Below are 12,871 nucleotides of genomic sequence, written 5' to 3' on the forward strand. Positions count from 1 at the left end.
TTATTTATTTAATGTAATTTACAACTGTGCAAAATAATAAAATAAGTAAATATGTTGTATGTTTCATACACTTGAAAATCTTGGGAGGGAACCACCCAATGGTGTACTTGATATACATCAAGTCATACACCCATGTATGGGTTGGATGTACTTCAAACATTAATTTAAATTAGAAGGTCCCGTGGCCATCTTCTTTTCAGACGCTTCGGAGGATTATCAGGGATTGTTAAGGATGAAAGATTAAAAATTAATGGGTTAGGATGGTTAAGGAGTTTGGAATGAAAAGACGCATATCTGTTTTGGGCCAAATCTGCACCGAATGAGATGTAAAGGTCATTGTGAATGAGTTTATTTGTAACGTAATAAGGAGCATCAAGGATTTTATGTAGGATTTTGGATTGTAAGGATTGTATGCGGAAGGAATTTGATGGTTTGGTGGAGCCCCAGAGCTCAATTCCATATGTCCAAATTTGTCTGATTTTCATAGTGTATACTATTTTTTTGTGTGTGAATTCCAAGTAAGTCTCTTGTCAAGATGGAGTCCTAAGTATCGAATCTCTTCAACAGGCGTTAGTGGAGTATTAGAAAGGATACTGAGGACAGGAGGATAGAGGTTTACGACGGAGAGTAAAGGTGATCTTGTGGGATTTGTCAGGATTTATTTTGATTCTCCAGTTTTGACACCATTCTTCAATAGATGTTATGTGTGTCGGTAGTGTTTGTGATGCATTAGTTGGGTCGTTGTTTACAGACATTATACATGTGTCATCAGCGTATGTTGTTAGGACTGTGTTAGGGTGGGTTGGAATGTCAGCTGTATAAACCGTATAAAGAATGGGACCTAAGATACTACTTTGAGGAACACCGGGGGACTGAGAAAAGAGAGATGAGTAGGCTAGGTTATGATTTACTTTAAAGGTTATCAGTGAGGTAGGAGCGGGTTATAAGGAAATATGTAGGGGTTTTTTTCAGAAGGTAATTGGTGGATGAATTTTTAAAAACAAAGAATATTAGCGTTAAATATTTTCTTTTAAAATTCATTACAGGTTTTACTCCTCCTCAGTTTTCTTCAAATCACCTAACTATCATTTTCCTGTATTATTATACAAGCAATACATTTACGTGACGAATCATTAAGGTTTATGCGATCTTATCATAGCATCTTTTTAAGAACAGATTTGTTAATTTAATAATCTCAAGATAAATCTGCCTCATTATGAGCCAGTCTGTATGTATTAGCCTTGAGAACGCGGAGGTATAAGCAGTTAGTTGTTAAAAAGTCTCCGGTAATTAGGAAAGATTCTTCAACCGTAAAATCTTTTCTGCTCCGAATAAGCAAATGAGACGTTTTCCAAGATCAGCTCCTTGAGCAAGGTAACTCGGAACATTTCCTAATGAGTAAAATGTTTCAAAAAGAAAAAAAAATTAGTTCATAATGAATTTGTAAACGACAGTTAGACCAAGTTGTAATCTATTGTTTTAATTTCACTTACATTATAGCTGTTTCCTAATACAATAACAACGAAAAACCAACAACGTTGGTAATGTATTTAGTAGACATATAGGAAACATAAAGGACTAACAAGCTGTAAACGGGATTTGCAGGATATCCTTAAATAAATACGATTAAAATATTTCACCTCAAAGCTAGTCATGTCATATTGTTCTAACCTCTCAGGGCGGCAATTTGAACAGATGTCTTACGAATAATAATAAAAATTATATTTGTGTTATTTTACAAGCAAAAAAAGTCCTGTAAAAATATGTAGTAATACTAAATGAAAATAAACATAGTTCTCATTACCTTCGTTGTACAGAAATAATTTATATCAATCTGTAGGCAACTTAATAGATTTCGTCATAATATTTGTCTAGTCGAGTAATTAAATATCCACTTTTTCCTCAAACATTTTGGCATATATTTGATATAACACTCTCCAAAGCACAAAACAAAAAATATTTAATGTCAAAATTAATTTTGAAGCCACGGTGAATGAATCGTAAGTGCAATTGAAATCCAATATTCAGCCTTAACAGTAGACGGTAAGTTCGCGGAAGTCCATTTAGACCACTATCTACCCCTAATCGTTTGAAGTGTTTAAGCAACGGTTGAGGAATCGTCGATCCAACCTAACCAATTAAAAAAAGGGAGGGGAAATTTAATTTTCATTTAGGTGTAGGAAATATTATTTTTCAGAAATAATTTATATTTACAAACAACATGATGAATGTGGTGAAAATCCGTTTCGAAATTGAAGATAATTAAATGTTAATTCTAAAAACCATTCCGATAGCATGATTTTTAATAGCTCCACCACTAGCGATCGCACAATGTTAACACTTATTTAAATAATTTTGATAATGAAAACAAATTAAAAACAATTTATGACAAATCCTCGAAAATTGTATATGCTTTTCCGAAACTCACAAAAATAGGGGTCTAGGAAGCTTCATTTTCGTTGAAGAACATTATTGAGTTTGTAGTAGGTTCGAGATTATGTTCTCTAACGACTTATTTAATCCAGGGAGCTTACAAATACGTAGACACTCAAATGTTTTTCAGCTCGTGCCTCGACTTTTATTTGATCATTTCCCTTATTACCTCATAAGGTTATGTAATTGTAACTAATTGCAGTTCTTAGGCCATTCTAATTCCCATGGCACCAACGACTTCATTAGGAATGATTCTGTCTCAGTCTAGAATCAAGAAAACATACAGCCTCCCCCCCCCCGCTTTTTTAAAAAAAAAATAAAATGAGAGTTATATTCAGGAAAGAGTCGTTTGAAAAAAATAGGGCGAATCTACTATATTTTCTCATTATTTTAAAGATCTAAAAATAACTAAATTCATTAGTGCACAATTAACTGCTATGAAACTCTTTAATACTAGTAATTAATATGAGCTAGAGAGTACATATAAATCTCAGTGAAAATCAAAAGTCCGTCTACGGTTTATGGTAGACCTCTAAGCGAAAATAAAATTCATTCATACTCATTTACGATAAAAAAATAAAGAAAAAAGCTTTTAAGAACAAAAAAGATAAATTTGAAATTTTTGTTTGAAATACTAAAAATTAAGCGGACTTTAGAAGTTACATGTGAATAAGGTAAATTTTCAAGTTTAAAAATTACAAATATTTTAGAACAATGCCGATTACAAGGGAAACCCTATAACAAAATAACATAAGAATGGTTATGATTTATAAATAAACCGTTTATAAATTAGAAACTGATTGAAAGAAACACATTTTTAAAACCTTTGAGGTGTTAAGTTCTAGAACCACTCAGTTAAGTTACGAGGAGCGAACGAAATACCCATAAATGGAAGTAGATATCTCCTAGCAATATTTACAAAAATGTTGCGTATAATTTAAATTTCACTGCGTGCGAAAACATATTTTTATTATATTGTAGGAAGTCCGGGTGGTGGTCAATAAAAGTATCAAAATAGTAGAAGTAAACTATTTATTTTTAACCAACGATTCTCCCCACTTTGCAGGGCTTTGTTAGGGTTGTTGAATCAAATCAAAAATGGCAACTACTTTACCAACCGCCAACCGGACTGTCATCCTAGAATCTACTTCATACGGTCAACTATCTTCTTCCAATACATTGCAGTTGTCATCTTTGTTTCAATCTGACAGCCCTGCAAAGTGGAGTGAAACGATGGTTAACAATCAAAAGTTTTCTTCTACTATTTTGATACCTTTATTGACCGCAACCGGGACTATGTTCCTATAATCTACTTCATACTAAGATAGTTGACCAACTATCTTCTTCCAATATATTTATTATATGTTATATTTGATCTGCATACATAAAGAACTGTTCAATATAAGCGATATATCGGTTGCAACTATGCTCGTAATATACGAAAGTTGATGGTACCTTGACTTTCATAACCAAAGGCTGTAAATTAAATTTTGTAAGAGTGATTTTAGTTGAAAAGATATAAAATTACAGATAAACACCATTTCTATATATAATTATATTACAGCTATTATTACTTACACCTCTGAATGGCCAATTCGATCCCCAGTTGGGAAAATCTGCATTTGTGGTCGGGGCACCGTTGTCAGAGAAGAAGAGAATGATGGTGTTATCCAGCATCTCTTTTTCTTTCAGGGCTTCAACTAAGTCGCCAATCGTGTCGTCCACTTTAGATACCATAGCTGAAAAAATAAAATGCACTATTAACACCAATAATTAAATTAATATAAATTAATTAAAACACGAGTTTACGCTAGAAAGCACGAAAGCAATAGAATAATTTTCATCAACTAAGAACATAAATTTCATTAACAAATATTAAGGTTTATATGGATTTCAAGTTGATTTTCAAATTGTTGATCACAATTCAAGTTCATTTACCAATTTACTTTATATATACACACTCATACTTGTTTTAAAAGTTGAAACATTATTCATTGGGAACCAATCAAAGACGTGTTTTCAGTAACATAACTGGACAAGCACAGGTATTCGGTATACAACGGAACTACACAAGAAAGTCAATCTATTTCAAATACGTTGACTGCATAGGAATGGTTTGATTAATGAAACCTTTCTAATACTTAACCATTCTCAATAAAGTTTAGGTTATTGGCTGAAACAGCTTAGCTCTAATTGAAAATTTTCCGTTGACTCCTTTTTTTTCTTTACTTCATCTCTTAGAGGGAACCCCAACATCTGCACATCAAGACATTACCTTGGGATTATTTACGCCTGCTTATGTCCAATCTTAGATGTGTCAGTTAGTATAACTAATTATTTTCATAATCTCCAAATGCATAAGTCAATTTGAAATATTACGTTTTAATCTTAAAACTTAATACCTCAGATTACCTACTGGCCTTGGTAATTATCATACAGAGATTCAGTAGACTATGACGAATCAGCGTACTACTACAACATAACAGTAATGCCTTTGATCATCAGACTGGAAAGGCTTATGGCCATTAGTTATAGAAGTGAAAACCGTCTGAATCGAAGAGGACGGAAAACATGGTTCTGTTTCTGTCTTATGCCTCTTCAACTTAACAGAACAAAGTACACGATTGATAATTTGTAAATTATTTATAAATTAACAAACCATGAGATAGATTTTTCTATAAAAATTCAATTACAGAATTTACTGTCTGCAATGGAATATTAGCAGAATAATGTGGCCAAGGGAATCAATTTAGATGTCAATCCCATGAGCCAGTAGAAAGTTAATGGGATCGTTACGGATCAAGATAAATAACTACATTTTAATTATTTCAATTAGTATTGATAAATTCTATTACATATTCAAATGGTTATGTTAAGCTAAATGTTTTCAAATTAATTAATGTTCATAGTTCATCAACAGTCACTTGCAGCGTTATATAAAAATTATTTGTGGCTGATAAAATACTTAAATAATTAAAATTTTCAGTTAATACTGTTTTCTTCTACTTAATTTAACATATGCTCCTGTCTTGGACAGTTGCTTTGCTTGGACCTCCATCCTTGGCAGTCTCTTAATTTTCATTTACACACTAGCTCAAACATACCTGGTTGTATTAGTCTTTAAGCCTATAAATTTCCGTCCCAAATAATCCATTCTAACTACATTCTTAAACCATCGTAGATCCCTTATAGGTACTTTGTTTTGTTTTTCATTCCGAGAGATTTTATTTATTTACTTTTATTTTATTTATTTTTTCTCGTTTTTTTTTATTTTTGGTATTAATGTGTTCAATTAGCACTATTACTCATTGCCCAAGTTTGTGGCAGATTGTAATAATACTTATAAATAAATAAAGTAATTAATTTTTCATTTCAGTGATATTCAATTCTTCTCTCAAAGTCTCAACAATGATCCTAACGTGTCACTATTAAAAAAACACACTGCAGAATTACGCCATTTGTGATACTTCTGTTTGACTCATATTTTGTTACGTATTGCATTCAGGATTTATTTCACTAGTATAACATTTCTTTCTAAAACTGATGGTTGTCTCCTTTAAACGAATGTATGACTTTTTTTGTTCTACCAGTGTCTAGAATATTACGATAGTAAAATAAAAAATAAAATAAATTCACAGCCACATCATGTCCATTTCATTGTTCAAATATTGATAGACTGGCTGACTGTTTCAGACCCAAAGTACATTTTTGATGCCTAAAACGTACATGTTTTAGGACTTTTTTTTTTTTTTTTTTTTTTTTTAGTTCCCTGTATGAATACAAAGCTTTCCTACCATCATGAGTAAGCAAAGCGAATATAATAAAAATTGGCAAGATAAAAGGAGTGGCAAAGAGATATTGTGCAAACTATACAATTTTCATTAAAATCATCATTGAATGTTTACTTTCAATGTTTTATTTATTTTTTGTCACTAGAAGTATTAAATAAATTATAATTATATTTATTATTATTATTATCGTAAATATTAATACATTGAACGCATCAATCAAAAAATATTTTATTCATTTATTGATTTATTCCACCTCTATCCCTGAGGGTCATTGGTTGATCAAATAGCAATCACTGTATCCTGTTGTAGTATTTAGTAGCTTTAAAAAAAAATTGTTTCTTTTTTTAATTTTTTTTGGTCTTGAAGGATCTTATCCACGCCTTTTCCTATCATGAGCTGCTTCCTCAGAGCAGCGAAAAGGGGCACTCCAGTAGCATGTGTTTCACTAATAACTTGGCAGTCAATGCAGATTGGTGCTTTTAGATCACTTAAGAAGTAGCCCTGTCAAATTACAGTGTCAGATGCGGATATATAATAAAATAAATCAATAAAATAAAACTAGCCTAAATATAGTTGTATTATTTATTGATCCTCAAGACCCACAGAAAACAATTTATAAATTACATTTAACTGTGAAGAAGACAGAAAAACATTAAAATGTTAGAAGTACTACATCTCATGAAAATAAAAAGTTATTCAAAACATTTTAACTGATATCATAAACATAAGGGTTCGCAATACCGTAATCAATATTTGTACACCAGTATTGCACGTTTTACAGGAAATAAGCACATATTCCTGGAGTTAGAATCAGAGCTATTAAGCTGTAAAAAGCTGGTTGGATCGCTACACACGCGGGTTCCAATAGGAATTCATGAATTTGAAATCATAACATTGCATCGCTTCCTAGCCACCGAAGTCACTGGCCTGAAAACTCCTCATTCTTATTCAGCTCGCATCAGCAGCTGAATATAGGGAAACATTTCTTATCGCAACGCCGTTTAAAATATCTACATTTAGTCAGTATGATTTGCAATGGGGATATATGAGATGTAAGTAGGTAACAAGAAACATAGTTTATAATTTAAATTTATCTATTCTTCTTTTATGGAGAACATATTTAACATATCTTAGTCAAAAAAACAATAACATGAAAAAAATCTTCCTTAGCAGTGAACAAACAAAAATCTGAAATAGACCTCTCGTCTTTCTATTCTTTTCATTCTATTGGTTGAAAGAATTTTTTTTTTGGACATCATCCTGCTAGTAAAAGTGACATTTGAAGCTTCAGGAATAATAACACAAGCAGTTCTCTCTTGGAATTGATATAGTTTGAAAAAAAATCGTAATTAGACCATTCATGTACGTCATTTTCGTCGAATCTATTGTACAAGAGAAGAAAAAAGGCAATTATTTCACCCCAATTTTGAATTACATTATGGAAAACTATGAACAATTTAATAGTCAAAATTTATGAGTCCACCAAGTATAACCAGGAGGCATAAAAAATTGCGGCTATTTCAAAAGGTTAAAAAAAAAAATTAATTTTTCATTGGGAGCTCTATATCTTCAAAATTATCAAAAAAACTAGAAAACCTCAGAGACACTTTTTTAAAGTAGAATAAATTTTTTACAATATGAGCTATTTACGTTCAGTTGTTCCCGAGACATAGCTTTTTAAAAAGCAACATTTCATAACTATATATGACACAAGCTACATTCATAACAACAGAAAACTACATCTCAAAAATCGTTCGACGTACATATGTCTATTAGCACTCAAATTTAAGATAGTTAAATGTACTATAGAGTAGTTTATAAAGTTTATCTTCGTAGGAGTAGTTGTGTTTAAAATATTTGAGAAAATAAATTTATTAACTGATCAAGTGAAATAACTGCCTTTTTTTTCTCCCCGGCTCTTGTACTATGATGATGGAATGAAATATTGGTTAAGGGCTTTTATTTTTTGTTGAAAAATTTATATTGTTGAGTTTTGATAATAAAGCTGCGGAACTAGCCATTCACTTTTCTTACACATTCACTCTTCAACCTGACCTAACCAAAACAATTGAAGAATACCTATCGTCACCAATCTCACTAAAAGACAATAAATCGAAATGCACCCATATGATTTTCACCCTCCGCCCCAGCTTCTATCAACCTGTTACTTTAATTAATATTCCTATACTCAGATCCAACACAGTATGATGTTTTGGATTCATCTTAGACAAAAGAATCAACATAATAGACTTAAAAGACAAGAAGTCAACAGACAACTATACCGACCTCTCATGTCTCAGCAGAATACAAACCGCTTCAGATGACTATGCTCAGACCTATCTGGACCTTCGAACTTGAACTTTGGGGAACAGCTAAACAATCAAACGTACCCAATCCTTTCAATCCAAAATCCTTAGAACTATAGTAAATGCACCCTACAACGTTTCCAATCGAACACTGCACCATGACCTTCATATCCCTTTTGTCCTTGACCTCATACCTATTAAGTACTCAAAATTCCATATAAATCTTTTTAATCATACTAATCCTTTGGTTCAATCCTTATTTAATTCCACCCATCCCTACAATCCACCTCGAAGGCTGAAACGGCAGTGGCCAAGAGACTTATTGTAACATAATAATGAACAATTGGAGTTCTGGCAGTGGTCAGATGCTCCTCTCGAGTTGAGTGTTAGTGGCTTTAGCAGCGGACTTGCCCAGCCTCTATTGGCTCATTACCAGTGACGCGGTGAGAGGGATGCGCTGGGATCTCAAAGAGCTCTGCTCTACCTCTCATGCGTGTGGGATAGAGCGAGCTCAAGGATCCTCAAGTCAACAGGGTCAATCTTATTGTATATAAATACTTCTGGTGCTTATTTAATTTTTTTTTTTACATAGTTAAATTGTGTCTATTTTCTTAATTCTTCTGTTTGTATAAATTTAGAGAGAGATTTTATTTATTTTTTATGTAATATTTTTTAATTTAATTTATTTTAGTATGAATGTAATTAGTTATCTATATTACTTATTGCACAACATTGTGTCAGATTGTAATAATTATCAATAAATAAAATTAAAAAAGATTTTTTTATAAGATCGCTTCTTATAAGCTCAAAATACACATATTACCACAGACCCATAACACACTACCATATTAATACATATAGCAATACATACCGATTATAACATAGAAAGTTAGATTACAATGGTGTACACTAGTTGGACATAAGATACAAGGCTTGAGGAATTATTGTAAATTTTTACTTATTAAATATTCACTTTGTCGTTGGAACTTTACATTTATTATTATCATATACTGATAAAAATGCCTTAAAGTAAATTTTAGAAAATAAAGATACCGATAATCATGTAAAAATACCATCAAAAACTATGTATTATCAACAGATTCACCAAAAAAATGTTTCAAATATTCAAAATAATATTTTTGTCGAAAATAATTAAAAACAAACATTATTAATGACCGGAAAAATGAGGTTGTCGGAAACTAAAGCTGGAATGTTCATTGCTTTTCTTATTTATTTCAGAAAACTATTCATTAATGTGAAAATAAACTAACATAATGCCTGAAACATCGAACTGAGTATTAAAGAAAGTCAATTTTTTTTCAAATATTTAATTTATTGAAAGTTGACATGTTTGATGGCAACCAACAGACAACAAAATATTTATATGTTTCAATAAGACCAACTAACTATAGGCATATAACTATAAGGTGAGTACTTCACGATTTATTTAGTAATTATAAAACAAATTTTAAAGTAGTCATCTATATAGAGTTCGAATCGTTAAATAAATTAATATTCAAAAATTTATAAAAAAATAAATATTCAAGGATGGATGAAATGATTTAGTTTCTGTCACTAACTTTTTTTTTATTTGAATGTGATATTATTTTATCCTTACATTAGTACTTGAATGTGCACATTTCTGAATCAACTTCTTCTAAGTAAGATTATATTGTAATATATAGGAAAAAGATGAGAGGCAAACACATACATGGTATAATGTGACAATAGAATATTTATTACACGAGCTTAGAAACAATAGTTTTATGTAATTGCTTTTGGTACGGATGTTAATTGACACTGCAATGTTTCGTTAGTTACCCGATGTGGTTCATTAGTCTTGTTTTAAACTCAGCCTAGAGTCTAATAAACCTGAGAACGCACCGAAGCCATTGTTAGGTCAGAGATTTTAATTGACCGCACACACTTCACATGTAATTATTTTAGCAGCTTTCATGTGTTTTATTTCGCAACAAGGAAAAGGGTAAAAAATCTCCTGCATTAACAAATATTGGGAAGCTAGAAGTGCAAGATCAGTTGAGGAAAAAGAGTAATTACTTTCTTTGCGCCACGATTTAATTTTATCCTGAGTTTTGGTTTAGATTTATTTGAATTCAATTCAGAAGGTATTACTGATCGTATCAATTCTTACTCCCTAAAATATATCCTCTCTTGCAAACATAAGAGGACCGAATAGTCCAACTCGCACCAAGCGAACGTTACAATAGAAATTCTTACGACCATATTGAATTCAATACCAAATCATACTAATCTGATTATCTGTCGCTTTAAGATACCAGAGATCCCGTATCAATGAATAAAATAATGCAGTATTGTGGGACTGGGCAAAATCGCGGTGCCTTTGTGGTACCTGTTTGAGTGGAATGGCATAGATCTGATTCCTATTGCTTAGCAATAACGTAATTTCAAGACCTACTTAAAATTAAAATGTATTCAGAATGCCAATGGTAGGATAAGGAAAGCATTTTGAAATCTGTGCTCATAATCTACTATTGCAATAATATCTATTAGCCAATGCATAAAGAGCTCAATTAAACTAATTTTGATTACTACATGGCCACGAAGCAGATAGTGTCAGCTAAAAATAAATGATTGCGGATTTCCTTACTGGTGAGAAGAGGTATCACGGTTACGGTGATAGTACCAGTAAAGTGAAACACTGTTGTCTCAGCATCTAAAATGGTGTTCTGAGTTGTACTATCAGAACTTGCCTGATATTAGGAAGTACTATACTTCGTCACCTACTTTCTTTTGAAACCCGGAAGCTTCTGGTTACTTCCTTAATATTCCCCCACTTTGACTATTGCTGTGTGGTTTATGGGGATGTCTCTGGGGATCTCGAAGCAAAACTAAAACGGTTAAATAATTGCTTTGTACGATTTATCTTTGGGGTACCCAGGGACGCCTCTGTCACCCGATTTCATGAAGCGTTGAAGTGGCTTTACCCCTCCTTCCGTCGTAAAAATTCCCTTGCTTCCTTTCTCTATCAAGTTATCCAATCCCGCCGTCCATCGTACATCTCAGATATCCTTCAATTTAAGCCCTCGGTGCATTCCCGCAATACTCGCTCACGGCCTTCAGAACCGCAGTCTTTGGTAGATCTTTCCTCATCCGTTCCTCTTCCCTATGGAATTCTATTTCTTCCTTTATTCGCAGTTCGAATACCCTTACAATCTTCAAATCCCGTATCTCTGACTACCTTCTGTCCACCCAATTCCTGAAGAATAACAATTGAAAGTTTCAAAAAGCTTTATATACTTTCAGTATTAGATTTCCATTTATAATTGTAAATATGTACACTAGCATAAATTATATCTTTTCATTTATTATTTTTTAGTTTAATTGTATTTGATTTTTTATATTTATATACTACCAGAAGTCATCTTATGTTTTATGATACGACAAGTAGTTTTATTTTTAGTTATATTTCTTTTGTCATTATCTTATATATTCTGTTAATTATTGTCGTTTATTTGTATTTTTATTATTATTTATTTATTATTATTATTTATATGTATTTTTTATATTTTTAAATTCATTGTATTATTTATTTTATGAAATTTTGTAATTTCATCTCTATTTTGTAATTTACTCTAAGGCTCCAAAGCCTAATTTTGACGCCTGTAAATTATTCTATAGGGATTATTATTATTACTATCAACTATCTGTCCATGCTCAATAAACTTTCACGACAGATATCTGCACACTATCGTGGTGGCTGTGTATAATTTATATATTTAGGTCCAGGCATAAATTTCTGAGGTGTGGTACTCTACATCGGGCAGGCCTTGACAATGCTTGTTTATTATAACGGCAATGTTGCTAGTTAGGAGGGTATATTAACAGGATGGTGTGCAAGATTTGCGGATATTCGCCGTAAATCCTCGCAGGATGGAAACTTCACTCCATAAGGTTTGCACCTACGGTCGTGAAAGGATAGCTGATCCAAAAGGTATTCACCGTAGGCCCTGACGAAACGACAGAGGGTATAGGAAGGAGGATAGATCTAGAGAAGGCAGAGTAAAATTAATTCTTATACATTTCCAAAAAATATAGTTAGATAGCTCTGATCAATTAATGAATTCTATCACTTACTGCCTTCTAAAGGGGAGAATCCCGGAAGAGGATATGCACAGCTTAATGCGTTTTATTAGTCATACTTCTGGGCTTAAAGCGATTATGTAGTACATAAATATCTTGATTAGGGATGAAAGAGCCGTTATTCCGTAGTTCCATCTTATCTTTCATTGCCTCATTGGAAAGAGCAGGTAATTTCCAAGATAATCTCTCTTCACCACTCTCTTACATAGGATATATGCA

General features: G+C 32.1%; 1 protein-coding gene across 1 annotated transcript in view; it reads right to left on the reverse strand.

Annotated features, from left to right (window-relative positions):
* Positions 1–12,871, reverse strand: part of LOC106692685 (arylsulfatase B) — a 234,311-nt gene that overhangs the window by 40,338 nt on the left and 181,102 nt on the right. The window contains exon 6 of the mRNA XM_067049636.1: positions 4,012–4,172. Within this exon, the coding sequence (XP_066905737.1) occupies positions 4,012–4,172 (161 nt within the window). The remainder of the gene's footprint in view (positions 1–4,011; positions 4,173–12,871) is intronic.

The sequence above is a fragment of the Halyomorpha halys genome, unplaced genomic scaffold (genome assembly GCF_000696795.3).
Source record: "Halyomorpha halys isolate HHAL.00 unplaced genomic scaffold, Hhal_1.1 Scaffold67.1, whole genome shotgun sequence".
Classification (NCBI taxonomy): domain Eukaryota; kingdom Metazoa; phylum Arthropoda; class Insecta; order Hemiptera; family Pentatomidae; genus Halyomorpha; species Halyomorpha halys.